We start from the raw sequence: 14,670 nt of genomic DNA on the forward strand, positions 1-14,670 counted from the left end.
TGACAGCTGCACTTCTTTCACAGCCAAGGAAAAATGAGAACAACTGTAACGAGCTGTTAGCTCAGCAGACCTGGAGCCATGCATAACAGAGATAGGAGAAATAATTTCTATTTTATCTCTATCACAATAATAACAGGAAAGGACAGGGACAGCTCTATCCCACTATAGAGCCCAACTGCTAAAGTCTTTCCTGGATGCATTTGCATTACAGCACAAAGGAAGATGATCTTCAAGAAGGAATGGTGTTGATACACTGCAAATATTCAAGCTTTAAATATTTATCAAAATGTTCAATCTCTGGCCTTTGAGCCACAGTAATTAAACACCACTATTTCAGGCACCTTGAGAGACAAATCAATGTGAATTTCTGTTCAAGGAAGCCCTGGAAGGTTTTTTTTTTTCCCTCTTTACACAGGTGAAAGCCTGGGTGTAACATGGGATAATATTTTAAGTTACAGTATAGGGACTGGCAAGCTTCCTGGAGGAGGAAAAACAGAGCAGAGGACAAAAGAGGTTTTGTTCAAATCAGAAAACACGTGAACCAAGGAACCATCTGTCCTGCTCCAACACATCTGTGCACATCAGGCCAGACAGAAACCAACCTGGAGAGCTGAGTCTTCCTGGGAGTGGAGTACAGCGCAGCTTCACCTTCACCTGGCAGGAGTTGACCACGATGTTGTCACTGGGACTCAGATTGCGTGTGCTGACAATTCCAGGGGCATAGTAGCCTCTCATCAGTAAGTAATTGGTATGAGATGCTTGACGAGCTTTTACTTCGATCCTCCGTTTGCCTCCAGAGCTGTCATCTAAGTCATCCTCCTCCTCCTCCTCCTCCTCAAGTCCGTCTTTTCCCAAACTATGGCAAACAGAGGCATTGTTTGGTATTCTTTCCCCCCTCAAAATAAAACAGTGACTCATTACGCTGAGCAAAGCCAGAACATGTGCTGTTCTGCATCCCAGCAGTTAGTCACCAGCAGCTGCAGTATGCACAGCACTGAGAGCAAGCAATGAGAGAAAGCAAAATGCAGCAAAGGTCTGCAGAAAAGAAAATGCTTTCTTCTTTTAAACATCTTCAAAGGAAGCCAAAATAGCTTACAGTGCTGAATCTCTCTGGTTCAGAGGCTTCACCATGAGGGAACACCTGTCAGAGCACAAAGGCTGAGGCCATAAAGGTCTCGTGCAGGACGGACATGAGATGTGACTGTCACATCCAGTAGGATTTATTTTTAATGGAAAAAAAGGAGGAAACATTGCAGAATAAACACTTCAGATACTTGGAAAAAAAAAAAGAAAAATTAACTGTAGATGATAGATTTCCCAACAACAAATTTAGTCACATCAATGCTACCACAATTCCAGGACAGGAAAAGAGCCACTGTGGGTACAGGTGAAACAGGTAAGGCTCTGAACAACCTGATGCAACTCTGAGGTTGTCATTGGTTTAAGCAGGTTATGCCAGAGACAACGAAAGTGTCCTTCCAACCTTTTGTAAGATGACTTGTAACTGTTAGTATCTTCTCTTGAAACACATTTTGGAACAAGGCTACAGCCACTGGTCATCTTAGGATACATGAGCAGGCACACCTGCATACCACAGTGTTATGAGCACAGACCTACCAGCCACAGCATGGCACTTGTTTCTTGATCTACAGTTCAGTGCAGAGGAAAGGAATGAGAAGAACACAGACCTGGGTAGCACACAAGAGGTGCTGCTGACAGAACCAAGGCTGCTCATCTTAAAGAGCAGCAGGTTATGGGAGGAGGACTGTGATAAACATCTTCAAAGAGGTAAAAAGCTGCTCTAAAGAGAAAGGGAACAATTTCCCATGTATACTGGCAATTTAATGGGAAGCAACAGATTGAGCACAGCAAGAGATCTTAGTTGCACTCTGACAAAACACGTGATTGTAAGGATAACTATTCACAGGATTGGACTGCCTATGGAAGGAAATTGATTTCAGTGGTATTCATTAATGCAGGTTTAAAAAAACACAAATAAATCAAAGAAGGAGCCACACACAGAACAAATATCACAGAGCCAAGTTTCATGGATAAAACTGAAACCTTATTGCTGCTAAATCTTTGTCAGTCCTTGAAATGGGAGGTTCCAATGTTGATGAAAATACTGAAATGGCACACACTGCTCTCATTACTGCCTTAGCTCTGATGGCAGGGAAGTGCCTGGCAATTTAAATGTCACACAGGTGAAGGCAAATGTAGTCCAGAGCTGTAATGATGGGCACTAAGTACAGCACCATTAAGTCTTTGGAAAGGTCCCTCAGAAATAGAAATCTAAGCAGTATCACAGTGAAACATGCCATGACACAAAGCAGAAAGCAGTGATGGTCCCCGATTTCATTCAAGTTATCCCCAATCCTAATCTGCTAATAAAAGCAACAGTGTTTACCTTTTTATCACTTCATTTTCCACCATAGTGCTGTCCACCACAACTATCTGCTCTGGGATTCTCACATTCACAGAGACAAGTCCCAGGGAGAACAAGGAAAGCATTGCCACGCAGTGACCACCAGGTCCTTCCATAGGAAACGTAATCATGCCTTCTGATTCTTTGCTTTCTTGATCTTTAAACAAGAAGCTATCTGGCTGGTCGGATTTTCCTGTATCTTTGAGCTTCTGGAGGAACTGAAAGGACTCTGTACAAATGGTACTGGGGAACCGCCAGGTGAAAACTCTGGGGGGAAAGAAACAACCAAAAATCAGAGCACAAATCTGTCATCTCTTCAACTTCAGGTCAGGTTCTTTGCTGCACACACTTCCCATGCGTTCTCTCTCCCATGCCAGTTCTTCCATGCGCTGACGCAGACGCACAAGCTGACACCCACCTGTAGTAACTCTGGGACAGCTGGTAGGACATGGCTACGAAAGGCAGAGCCCGGCTCTTCTTTGGGCCCAGCGTATGGTTCACACGGCGCCGGTTGACCAGGCTTCTCTTCTGGCACTCCAGGAAGGCCTTCACAAGGATGTCATCCCGGTACTCGCGGTACAAACGAAACGTCTGCAGAAACACCAATGTGCGAGGCAGCGTTAGCTCTGAATCCATGGCTGGGTCTCCTTACTTATGGTTCATATTAACTGACTGAACACAGAGCTGTAAATGACACACACAAATTCATTTAACTCATCAGTTATTTTCTCTTATTGGCTTCCAGGCTTTCCGCAGCAGATACCAATTAGAATAACTAAATTCTAGAGAACACTTGGAAGTCAAAACGTGATCAGTCTCCCACTAAGGAGAGATAGGAAAAACACTAATTTGCACCATGTCTGGATAGATTCTTCCCATCGTTTTATCGGGCACCATGCTTCCATGAACTTAACTTCTCAGGCTCCCCTCTTGTGTGCTGCTAAGATACTGAACTCCTTCTAGACTTCTAACTTTATTCTTTGAAATGCTTCACAGAATCACAGAATCACAGAATCACCCGGGTTGGAAGGGACCCCAAGGATCATGTAGTTCCAACCCCCCTGCCTAGCAGGGCCACCAAACATACACATTCAGATCAGGTTGCCCAGGACCCCGTCCAACCTGGCCTTAAACACGTCCAAGGACGGGGCATCCACAACCTCCCTGGGCAGCCCGTTCCAGGGCCTAACCACTCTCCTTGTAAAGAACTTCCCCCTAACATCTAACCTAAATCTTCCCTCCTTCAACTTAAAACCATTTCCCCTAGTCCTGCTGTTGTCAGCCCTTTTGAAGAGTTTACTCCCCTCCTGGGTGTAGGTTCCCTTCAGGTATTGATAGGCTGCAATGAGGTCACCCCGCAGCCTTCTTCAGTGATAGATGATGCATTTTGGTGGCCCTTGGTGCTGGAGGAGAGGCTGACCAACAGCTGTCAGCTGGACACTGGGTCTGTCTTTGTGGTATCTCCTCCAGAGCATAATTCCAGCTGCTCAGATGGGCATTAAATCGTGACTGGAATGCATATGAAGTTCATTTCATACAGCTTTCAACCTCACATCTTGCAATCTCATCCTCTGAATGAAAGCAACATATTGAAAAGCTGCACAGAATATACAATTTCTTAAAAGCAGAAGAGAGAATTTCACAGAAAGGGTACACATCAAAGTTTCTGGGTTTCTTGTCTCCCATTTGAAAAAGGTGTATATCAAGTTAAGGGGAAGCTCTTTAGGTCTGTATGACCAGCAAAAACTGGTCTAGATTTTGTACCTGAAAGGACTGGCAAGATTTCATCTGGTTATCTGAGAGTGCCAAAGTGCTCTGTATAAGGTTCTGCAGCACTAGGAAATGAATATCATAGACACTGAAAGAAAAAAGCAAGAGAAAGAACAGTGGTTTTAATCATGATGATTTTTGTGCACGAGGTGCTAGACTGTTACATCAGCACAACAGGTAAACTGAATCACCTGCTCCTTTGAAATAGATGCCTCAAGGTCTGAGATCTCTCCAGCTGAGAATTATGAATGTAAAAGAGCCTATTATATCTCCCTCAACCTTCCACCCTGAATTTCTGGACCAGTCCAAATATCAAAGTTCTCTTTGATAGCATCTCTTCTTAAGGTATAAAAAATTGCTGTCAAAATGGTAACATGACCAGAATTATAGATTACTGTCTAGTTTCAGTTTGGAATATTCAAATGGTAAAGTTTTATGAGACAAGTATCTCAGGTCTTCAGTGCTGGCTTTGTAAAACACCCCACACACCAGAATCCTAACCCTAGGCGACAGCCTGGGTACCACTGAGAGCTACCTGCAACTACTTCTTCCCCCTCCCATGACTCTTTTATCAAGCAGATCCTACTCAAGTCTTATGCTATGCTTCTAAGAAGTCACATAATTTTCTGATAAGGCTTACACAACTCTCTTTCTTGCCAACACAGGTAACAAACAGCACCTCAGAGATCAGAGAACTGAACTACTCATGTACAAAAAGTCTTCTGGGTATAAAATTCTAATAGTTGAGGGCAGGTATAAACACTTCAGTATTTCAATCTTAGTTTTCCTTCTCCGTGCCCAGTGCTTCTGTTTAGGAACAGATACTGCTTTTTAGCAGAGGATCTGCATTTGGCTCTGGGAAAAAAAAATCAGTATTGACCTGTACTGAAAAACACCTCCCTCATGTTCTACAGCTTTCTGCAGAGAGTGTTCTCAGAACTACAGACAATTCGTAAAACACTTCATGCAATGTTAATGCAGTAGAATGATGATACAGGAAATGCAATGGCAAAGGGATCAGCACAACAGGATGGTTCCACAAAAGACAACTGCTCTGAAAATCTAGGCTAGCAGCGAAATCACCACAAGACAGAAATCTCCAACTACAGATTCTCCCCCAGTGGCAGTCAGCCCTTAAATGAGGTCTAAGAGAGGTGCAGCCAGGCTCCACCCCTTCAGTCTCACAGCTGAGTTGACTTTACTTGTGCTCCCAGGTCCTTTCCCAGATGCTCAATCAGTGGTTCAAGCCACACACTTTGCAATGTTCTAACTACTTCCTAAGATCTGGCAAGGACTGTAAGTGAAACAAATTCCTTTTGAAGGGCAAAGAAGATTTTGGAGATAAAAATCTGAAAATCTTAATTTCCTAATGGGGAAATTTTAAGGAGGTCATTCCTGCTGTCAGCTCATTCAATCATCAAATCCATGCTAGAAATCCCTGCAGCCTTGCAAGCGTACTTTACTTCTAAAGAAGTTTTACATTGGAAAAACAACAAATCAACCTTAAACAGCTGAAAGACAAAGTGAATTAGAAGACTACAGATATGCCTTTGTAGTAGAAATGCTAAGTCATGTCCTGAAGCAGTGATGGAGCACCTGGGGGGAAGGCAGGGCCAACCCAGGGGAGCTCAGGTGCATGCAGTGCACTGAGTAACCAGAAGGGATTGAGCCAGGAGCCACCCCTTCCCAGACCTCATTTAAAGGCTGGCAGTGGAGGTGGGAGGTTTCTCACTAGAGATCTCTGCATACAGGAGACCCTTCAAAGGTAAGCAGATTTTCTTTTTTTGCTTTGGTATCCATAGCTGCTGTATTGGGGCTTGTTCTCATTTACTACAGCCTGACTTGTGCTACCCTGCTATTATTGCTGTACTTTCCATCATGTTATAGCTTTACAATCTTTCACAGATCTGAGGGCTTGGAGTCATAGTGGGGAAAAAATGGTATCGCTGTTCCTTACCTACTAAGACTGTCTTCTTTTGTGGTTTGGTTTGTGTCTTCTCCAATTGCCATAACTCGAAATCTAATCAAGGGAAAGGAAAAAGAAGTACTGTAGCAGAAGTAGTGTGAAGCAATGTACCTCGTGCTGATCTCTATTATAAGATCTTTATTTTATATCAGCTGTGAAATGCAGAAGTTGACCATTGGTCACTGTAACAATTCTGCTCCAGGAGCTCTCACTGTGTTAGGGAAAAAAACCACACACAGCAGACACTGCAGAATTGTACACACTTGGTATTTTACTGAGATTGTGGCCTTGCAGTTATGATCTACAGCACTTCTGTAACATACGAGGTTAAGAGAGGGTATCAATAATGCATGTGTGTGCTCTGAACTGCCCACGCTGCCTGCCCATGTGGAGTCAACACCACTGTCACTAAAATACCTGGCAAAGAGCTCCTGCAAAGTATCAGGAATCTCCAACTTGGTGTTTCCCAGAGTTGAACTGAATTTTGCTTTCAGTCTTTCCACAAACTGCTTGAACTCTGCTGCACAAACCTTTAAAAGCAAGAGGAAAAAAGTTACCAATCCCCATTTCTCAGAGCAGGGAAAGGTGCTCTACTTCTGAAGTGCTCATAGAAGAATGCAGTAGAAATAGTAAGTGTTGAATTATCAAGTCAGAGAAACAGTCCAACAGATAATAGTACGTAACAGCTTTTCAACTTGAAGTTGAGACTGATTTAAGCCCATTAGAAGCTCAAAACTTTTAACTAATCAAATCAAGCATCATAAATTGTGCCTACAATCCTGCATTCACCCATACGTGCAGAGACAATATTTCAGCAGGCAATTGGATTAAAAATATTATGTTCCTGAGCAAAAATGTTGTTTTCTTCAGGTAAAAAGGAGGCAGAGAGGATTAAAAAAAATAACCAGTGCATATGGATGCTCAGTCGTGGGTACTGAGAAACAAACACACTGAAAAATGGGTTTTGGTGCCTTGTTGATGTGTCTTTGGAAGGCTGTCTGCATCCATCTCACTGCAAAAACAGCCACGATGCTGCACTTCTACAATGATGCTGTTTTTAAACATAGTAAAGAGTACAAGGGAGAGATAAGGAAGCAAATCACAGTAATTGAAACAGGGCAAGTACTCAGTAACACAAGCTACTTCAGCACTCTATGACCTTTCAGATTGTTTCCCTCCTACCTGTGGTTCTTCGTAGTTATTTTCCCTATTCATGAATTCATCAATGAGGGCTTTATCTTGGTAAACCTCAGCAAGGCAAACTCTGCAGTAGATAAAATTGAAGGTGTCACTGGTTGAAGCTTTCTCAATTTGTTACTGCTCAGAGAAAATAACTTCAGTTGAAAAACACAACGAATGGAAATATTCCGCCTAACTTGTCAGCATCCCATCATCAATGCAATCAAACCAAGTGCTCATTTTGTTACTTCATTACTTACATGGAAGTGTAAGAGAGCCACCTCTCACTGAATATCTCTACACCTCTAGTAAGAGCTACCTGACAATCACACTGATAACCCAAATCAGATTCAACATCTGTCTGGCTGAAGATTAGCAGGCAGTAGAACTACATGCTGTTTGATATGTTTCACATATCAATGTTTCACATTTTTTTCCTAGCTTGGAAAAAAAAAGCAATGACAAACACTTCTAAGCATCTATCAAGACACATAATCTGTGATTTCCTTTCATGGTTTTGTGGAATTTCTACCTTAAGAACAAAGGTGCAATTGCAATGGATCAAGCCAAATTTTCATTTCAGACAGTGTCCTCTTGTAACAGACACCAACGGGACAAAATGGAAAGATGGATGAAGAGGTGGTGCACAGAGTAACACCCTGACACTTGTGTCAAGGAGTTCTAAACTCAGCTGTGTTGCATTGAAAACCACCACAGCTTGGAAACTGCTGGCCGTGGTTTTTATGTGTTAATTGTTCCCCCTCCCCTTAATAGCACAAATATATTACATTATTTGATGGCTCTTTCATATCTCCCCTTAGTTCTCTTTTTCAGCCACATGAATAAGTTCATTCAGCCAATCTTTTTATATAATCCATTTCTATCTGATTGTGCCTTTCACTTAGCTCTGATTTTTCAGTTTTATGGCATCGTTCTTGGAAGTTATGGGAGAGGGAATAGTAAGTAGAGCACCAGCTGAGATGAGAGGTGTGCAGGACTCTGGAGATGCAATTGCACAATGGATTCATTTATAGCCACATGCTACTTCCTGTACTGTTCTTTATGCCTTTGATAAACCCTTCCCAGTGAAAGGACAGGTTTGATAGCACTCTGCATGCAGAAAATTAGGAGTTTATATTCCCATGAAACAAGACATAGACATGGGGGAAATGTGGCCCTTAATTTCAGGAGAATTTAGCTTATACTGAGAATGTAGACAGAAACCTCCTTACTTGTAGTTAAGATAGGTCTGGGGATTTCTGACAATGTAACGAGCCCTTCTTCCAACAGAGTGGGAAGTTTTATCGAGGGACTCCTCAAAACTGGCATGCATGATATCCCGAACTACTTGCCATGGAACAAAGGGCCCTTTTACCTACAAAGAACAAAAACACTGAGAGTTAAACCTCAGCTTTTATGGACACAAGTGATGGTTGTGAACCAGAAGGTTTCCAAGCACCAAAGAAATGTGTTCAGTACACAGACATACAACAGAGGTGCTGGTGAGTACCTTTGCATTTAGCACATGACTGGCAATTCGGCACAGCATGAGTAAGACGTCCTCCTGCACAGTCCAGGTGACCCGCAGACGTGTCATCCTCTGCAGGGCACTCTGGTCAGCTTCATCGTGGTAACGCAGCCTTTTGCTTTTTTCTACAGGTTTTTCTTCTAACAAATCAAGAAAAAAATAACTCAGCACTGCATATTTCAGTGAATTCAAACTTCCACCACGGGCAATCACAGAATGGCTTGTGTTGAAAAGGACTTTAAAGACCATCTAGTTGCAGCCCCCTGCTGTGGGTAGGGCTGCCAACCACCAGACCAGGCTGCCCTGAGCCACATCCAGCCTAGCCTTGAATGCCTTCAATATAAAGGCTATGTGCAGCTCCAAGGACAGAAGCCAAAACTAGAGAATTACTGGGTTAAACATGCCCTCACTGCTTAGAAAATCAGCTTCAATCTTGGGATAAATGGGCTAAAGAATTCCACAGAACTTGACTGGTATATTCATGGTAAATGGTTATAATGTGCAACTTGTACAACAAGCAGGTGCTTTGAGCAGAACAACAATTTTCTTTCCCCAGATCTCATTTTGTTTTAATTTACACTGAATTTTTCTTAGGACTAGGTGCTGCTTCAGAGTAGGAAATAGAATAACTTGCCTTCAAAAGATATCTGAGGAGTAAAAAAGGTGCAAACAATGGTTCTTGTCACTATAAGCACAATACAGCACGAATTTTCAAGTTGTAGGAGGAAAAGGTGCTCATTATGACAAGGATGAGAACAGAAAGCAACAGCTAGGCTTTCAGTTCTCACCAATAGCTTGAATCACAGAATGGCCACGGTTGGAAGGGACCTCAAGGATCGTGAATCTCCAACCCCCTGCCACACGCAGGGCCACCAACGTCCACATTCATTACCAGCCCAGGCTGCCTAGGGCCCCATCCAACCTTGAACACCTCCAGGGATGGACGGGGCATCCACAGCCTCTCTGGGCAGCTGTTCCAGCACCTCATCACTCTCTCTGTAAAGAATTTCCCTCTGACATCCCAGCCAAATCAGATGATAAGAGCTTTCTCTACTGTTGCTGTCTTTTTATTTATCTCAACCTCATTAAGATTAAAGTAAGATAGAATGTCTGATAGGAAGAAATTTTCTTAACTACAATCTTTGTTTTGTTTTTTTTCCTTTAGTACTGCTTTGTCAGCCTTGGTTCTGTCATTCAAAAGTGAAAAACTGATTGTATCAGGGTAGCTTATTGTGAGATACAACCTCTGAAACAAGGAGCAGTCTAGGTATGCACAGACATGCAATGGATTAAATGATGTTTATCTGTCTGGATGTGAATTCCTAAGAGGACGATGAGGATTATAGGGCTAGGAACAATTCCAAAGTTGAGACTGTAAGAATGAAAACTCAGATCAGGAAGAACTACACAGCAACAGTCGAGGAAGTGAATGCATTAATACCTTGTCCAGAAATGAGAAAACAAGTCTGTAGGTAGCAAACAGATTACCTGAAGATTCTTAATGGTATGATGCTCTAAGCCAGCTGTCTGACATGTTATTAAATTGCAATAAGTTCATCTGCCTGAGGCACAATTAGAATTTCTTTAGCATTTATAGGAGCACAATCAGGATTCACACACATGTTAACAGCTCAAGCAAGCTTCTGGACCTCTTCTCTACAAGTGGCAAACCAGAAAGCTGGCCTGTAAATTTCCATTTAGCACACTGTCACCTCACCTTTACTAAAGGAAACCACATTAAGCAGAGGCATCAAAAAGAATGCTGCTTCTTGGTGGTATGTGCTGGTTACTTACCTTTCTTCTTCTTCTTTGTTGTCTTTCCTGTATCTTTCTTAAGCCTCTTCCTCTTCTGGTTCTTCCCACCTCTCACTCGTTTGTTTCGATCCTGCGTAGCTTCCTGACTTATTTCAATACATTCCTTTTTCTGGACAACAGACTCAGGTCCTACCTTTGGTTCTCCCAAAATGTTAATTTTATTACCTAAGATGACACGTGATTGAGGTAATGAATCTTTACAGCAATTACATTCTCCAGTACTAAGGTATAAAAAGCAAGTGCCAGTTTCTCTGTATTTAAAGACAGAAGCTCTTTCCAACGTGCCCTTTTCATTCAACATGGTATTTCAGGCTACTTCTCAGCAGCTTACATTGAATAAAATCCCACTTAAATACGGAATTATCAAGTAATTAAGTCTCCAGCACAATGAAAAAGCACAAGGGAACTGAACTGAGCTTTTATATTCAACCTGAAGCATTTTTTCCTACTTAACTTAGATATAAGGCTACGCAATTTTAACAGTACGTTTTCTTTTTGAGTCCCTCTGGACGATCTGCAAACTGCACATTACAAAAGACAAAATACTGTTCCTGATATTCAGTAACAGAAAAGGAAATTATTTTCTTATTGATTATAATGCCCCAGGAGCAACCTAGGTTACTGCAAGGAGATGGAAATAACCCATGCAATCGATATGGAGTGTGACAAGTCACTAAGTCAGTACATTACAGCCCCACCAGCATCACCACCTTACCTCCAGTACTGAGTGGAAGAGGGTGTTTGGTCAGGAAGGTTTGGAGTCTTACTGTCAGTCTGTTCTCAGAAACTGTATTTTCCTACAACAATACACCTTTTAAAAAGTTGATATGCAAAAGGAGTGCAGCAGTGTTATCATCACCATAAATAATTCCTTTGAGCAGTATAAGTAAGTTTTCAGGATAAACCACAGAAAGATCTATGGCTACAATGAAGAATTAATTTGTCTTCTTACTACCACATGTTTGAATGGCTCTAGTTTTATTCTGTGACCACTTGATTATGAAGGTTTGAATTTCAGTAAATCACTTGCTATAATTATTAAGGAGCTTAAAGTCTTTACGAGGAAGTAGTGGCACGCAGTAGGTCTTTGAAACTTTTCACTACATGAAGTTGTGGATACTGAAGATCTAAACATGTCCAAAAATCAATTGCACAAGCTAATGCTGGATGAAAAGTCCATGAAATCAGAAAGGCCTCAAGCCCCACTTGAAGTATTCCAGCACTGTCTGCTCAGAACATCAATTTAGAGAGATCATACTATAGATATGATATGGATATGATATGGATATGATATGGATATGATATGGATATGATATGGATATGATATATAGATATAGATATCCCTTCCTCCTAAATCCTTTCCAACCAAACTTTTACTGGCAGCCATCAGAGACAGGACATTAGCCAGAGCTGTGATGGCCATTTGTATGGGCTGGGCTTTCCAGTATTATTTTGTTATGGACTGAAAACAATCCTACAGGGGACCTGGGAGCACTGGTGGATGAAAACATGCCATAAACTGGCAATGTGTGCTCATGGCCCAGAATGCAACATTTTGCAATCAGTGTCTCAATCCTTAAGTGAACAAAAATCTGCAACAATCACTGAAGTATGAGATGGTACCTTCTTAGTTTTATTGATGATGTAGCTTGTCCAGATCCAGTTGCGTTTTAAATGCCCGTAAAAGCTGGAATCCAGACCTGCAGCTCCTAGCCCATCCCCAGGGATAGTTCCATCATCAACCACTTCTCGGCTGCCTCTAAGAGACAGAGTAACAAAACAGTGATTATTTGGTAAAAGCAGCTGAGAAAGCATTCCCCAAGTCATGTGTGTGCAGAGCTCACCTCTTACCTTCCTCTGGTTTGGAAAGAAGGGGACAAAAAGCTACCTCCCTCTTTTAACTCTCTTCCAGAAGTAGAGTAACAGCAAGGCTTTTCATTAAGCATTCATGCCTGATATTTAATGTTTAAAAACGATACTTGAATCACTTTCATTATAGTTAACTAAGTTCCAATGGTCACATCATACGTAATTGTTATCATTCTTAGCACAGAAATACTGACAGCACCTGCTCAGATGAGAAACTCTCTCAGGACACAAAAGGCTACTATGAAAATATGGATTCAGTCAAGCTTTTTGTTCACGAAAACATTACGCCGTTCATCAGATCCAAAATCTGGTGTTGCAGCTACTTCCAGTCAAAACCAAGATATCCCATTGCAAGAGATTTGTTACCATGTAACATGCTGAAAAGTGGGCTGGTAACGTAAAAACAAGGAACTTGTCCATCAAATGGTAATGAGTGACATACGTGGTGTATTCCAACATTGCACACTTCCGTTCCAGATTGTGTTTATCCACTGCTGACTGCTGCTCCATTGCTAGTGCAGCCTCCTCCTCCTGAGGATTGCTTCTCTTTGACCGAGGGCAGCGGACAACTCCTACACAACACACAAATGGTTTGGACTATCAGGATGAGGAGTTAGGCTTCAATCTAACTTTAATCCGCTCTGCTATGGCAAAGTACTGCTCTGACTGATGGCCCAAACTGCACTCATGTCTGAACTGCTTCTCCTTGCAGTCCATGGTGCCCCAGCTAACTCTGAGTATGAAGCACTAAACTAACTCAGTGTCAGCAGGAGCAGAATCTCATCCCTCCATTATGTTTATGTTACACCTGCTGTAGCTGTAGGTCCTATTGAAAAAGGACCAAACACGAAAACAAACTGAAAAAGCAAGGTGTAAAACTCCCTTTGCTTCCCAGCTCACTCAGGCTGTTTGTTTGAAGGTTTAGCAACACATTTATACTCAAGAGAAAATTCTGTTTGAACTAGTGGAGGATTATGGCTACTGTTTTCAAAAAGGGTTTTTTCTTTTTACAGCTGGACTGAAATCCAACAGGGCTGTTATCACGTTTGTTACTTCCAATATAACTGCAATAATTTTTCCTCTAACGTTGCTCTGAAAATATTACGTGTAGAGTTTGTAGTTCTCAACTTTCACAGAGTTAAAAGGACAGAACTCCAAGTTCCAGCTTTTTTTGGTGCAGCAGGGGAGCAGCCATGAGAGCAAAACACTGGCAATTACAGAACAGAGCCTGCATTAAGTTTAAGGAAAAATAGAGCAATCGTGGTATAAGCAGAATAAACAGCAAAGGTGGTAAGAAGGTACAGTAATATCATACCCAATGGTGTGTTAAGGCAGACACACTGCAGATCAAACCAGAAGTTCTCCATGTCCTGCATGGTGTTGAGGACATACAAACGTCTCTCAAACGGGCGGCTGCTCTGAGCCAAGTTATAGTGGGGGTCACAGATTGTGGTATCAACAATCACAGCGTTTCTCTTCATATACACAAACACCTGGTAAATACAGTGTGTTTCAGGCTGATGGAGATCAATGAAATAGCATACCTTACAGAACACAGCGTTTAATACAGTATAGGAATTAGGAATGAACCAGAATTATCTCAGCCTTTGCTGTTTCGAGCCAATACTCCAATACTGTTTAAAGACACCACTGTCCACTGTATTGCATTCTATTTCCAAACCTCCCTTACTAATGATCCAGGAATTTCTCTTGCAGTCTTAGAATGATTTCTTTTCCCCCTTGTGCATGGGACTATTCCAGGTTTCCACAGAGAATGACTACTTCCCACAGCCTCTCATTTGGAGGCGTATTTATCTATCTTATCAAATGTACATAGGGACTGCCTCTGCCTTTGCATGTGCTCTTTATTTACAAAAAGGATGCTCACGAATGTTCTTATTTTATTATGATAAAGGACTTTATTCTGTGTTAGGCATCCAACACCTTAATGAACAAGAATGTGGCACGCTCATTTCTCATAAAATGCTGCCAGTCTGCAAACTGCCAAGCCATTATTTACTGCAACTTTCAGCATTATACATCTGAACAGTATCTTTCCAAAGTCAAAACAGCCAGAGAAAAAGCAACCTAAAATACGCTGAACTGAAGGTCTGCATG

The 14,670-nt window shown here is 41.9% G+C and overlaps 1 protein-coding gene across 3 annotated transcripts in view; it reads right to left on the minus strand.

The window, feature by feature from the left end:
* The window catches only part of GTF3C1 (general transcription factor IIIC subunit 1), a 39,251-nt gene that overhangs the window by 5,039 nt on the left and 19,542 nt on the right, over positions 1–14,670 (minus strand). For all 3 annotated transcript variants that reach the window (XM_048961244.1, XM_048961243.1, XM_048961245.1), the window contains 14 exons: positions 13,868–14,045; positions 12,995–13,124; positions 12,307–12,442; positions 11,399–11,480; positions 10,663–10,848; positions 8,851–9,008; positions 8,573–8,715; positions 7,344–7,425; positions 6,579–6,691; positions 6,153–6,215; positions 4,190–4,283; positions 2,844–3,016; positions 2,408–2,692; positions 603–856 (listed from right to left, as the gene is read on the minus strand). In XM_048961244.1, coding sequence (XP_048817201.1) covers positions 603–856; positions 2,408–2,692; positions 2,844–3,016; positions 4,190–4,283; positions 6,153–6,215; positions 6,579–6,691; positions 7,344–7,425; positions 8,573–8,715; positions 8,851–9,008; positions 10,663–10,848; positions 11,399–11,480; positions 12,307–12,442; positions 12,995–13,124; positions 13,868–14,045 — 2,077 coding nt within the window. The remainder of the gene's footprint in view (positions 1–602; positions 857–2,407; positions 2,693–2,843; positions 3,017–4,189; positions 4,284–6,152; positions 6,216–6,578; positions 6,692–7,343; positions 7,426–8,572; positions 8,716–8,850; positions 9,009–10,662; positions 10,849–11,398; positions 11,481–12,306; positions 12,443–12,994; positions 13,125–13,867; positions 14,046–14,670) is intronic.

Source organism: Lagopus muta, chromosome 15 (genome assembly GCF_023343835.1).
Source record: "Lagopus muta isolate bLagMut1 chromosome 15, bLagMut1 primary, whole genome shotgun sequence".
Taxonomy (NCBI): domain Eukaryota; kingdom Metazoa; phylum Chordata; class Aves; order Galliformes; family Phasianidae; genus Lagopus; species Lagopus muta.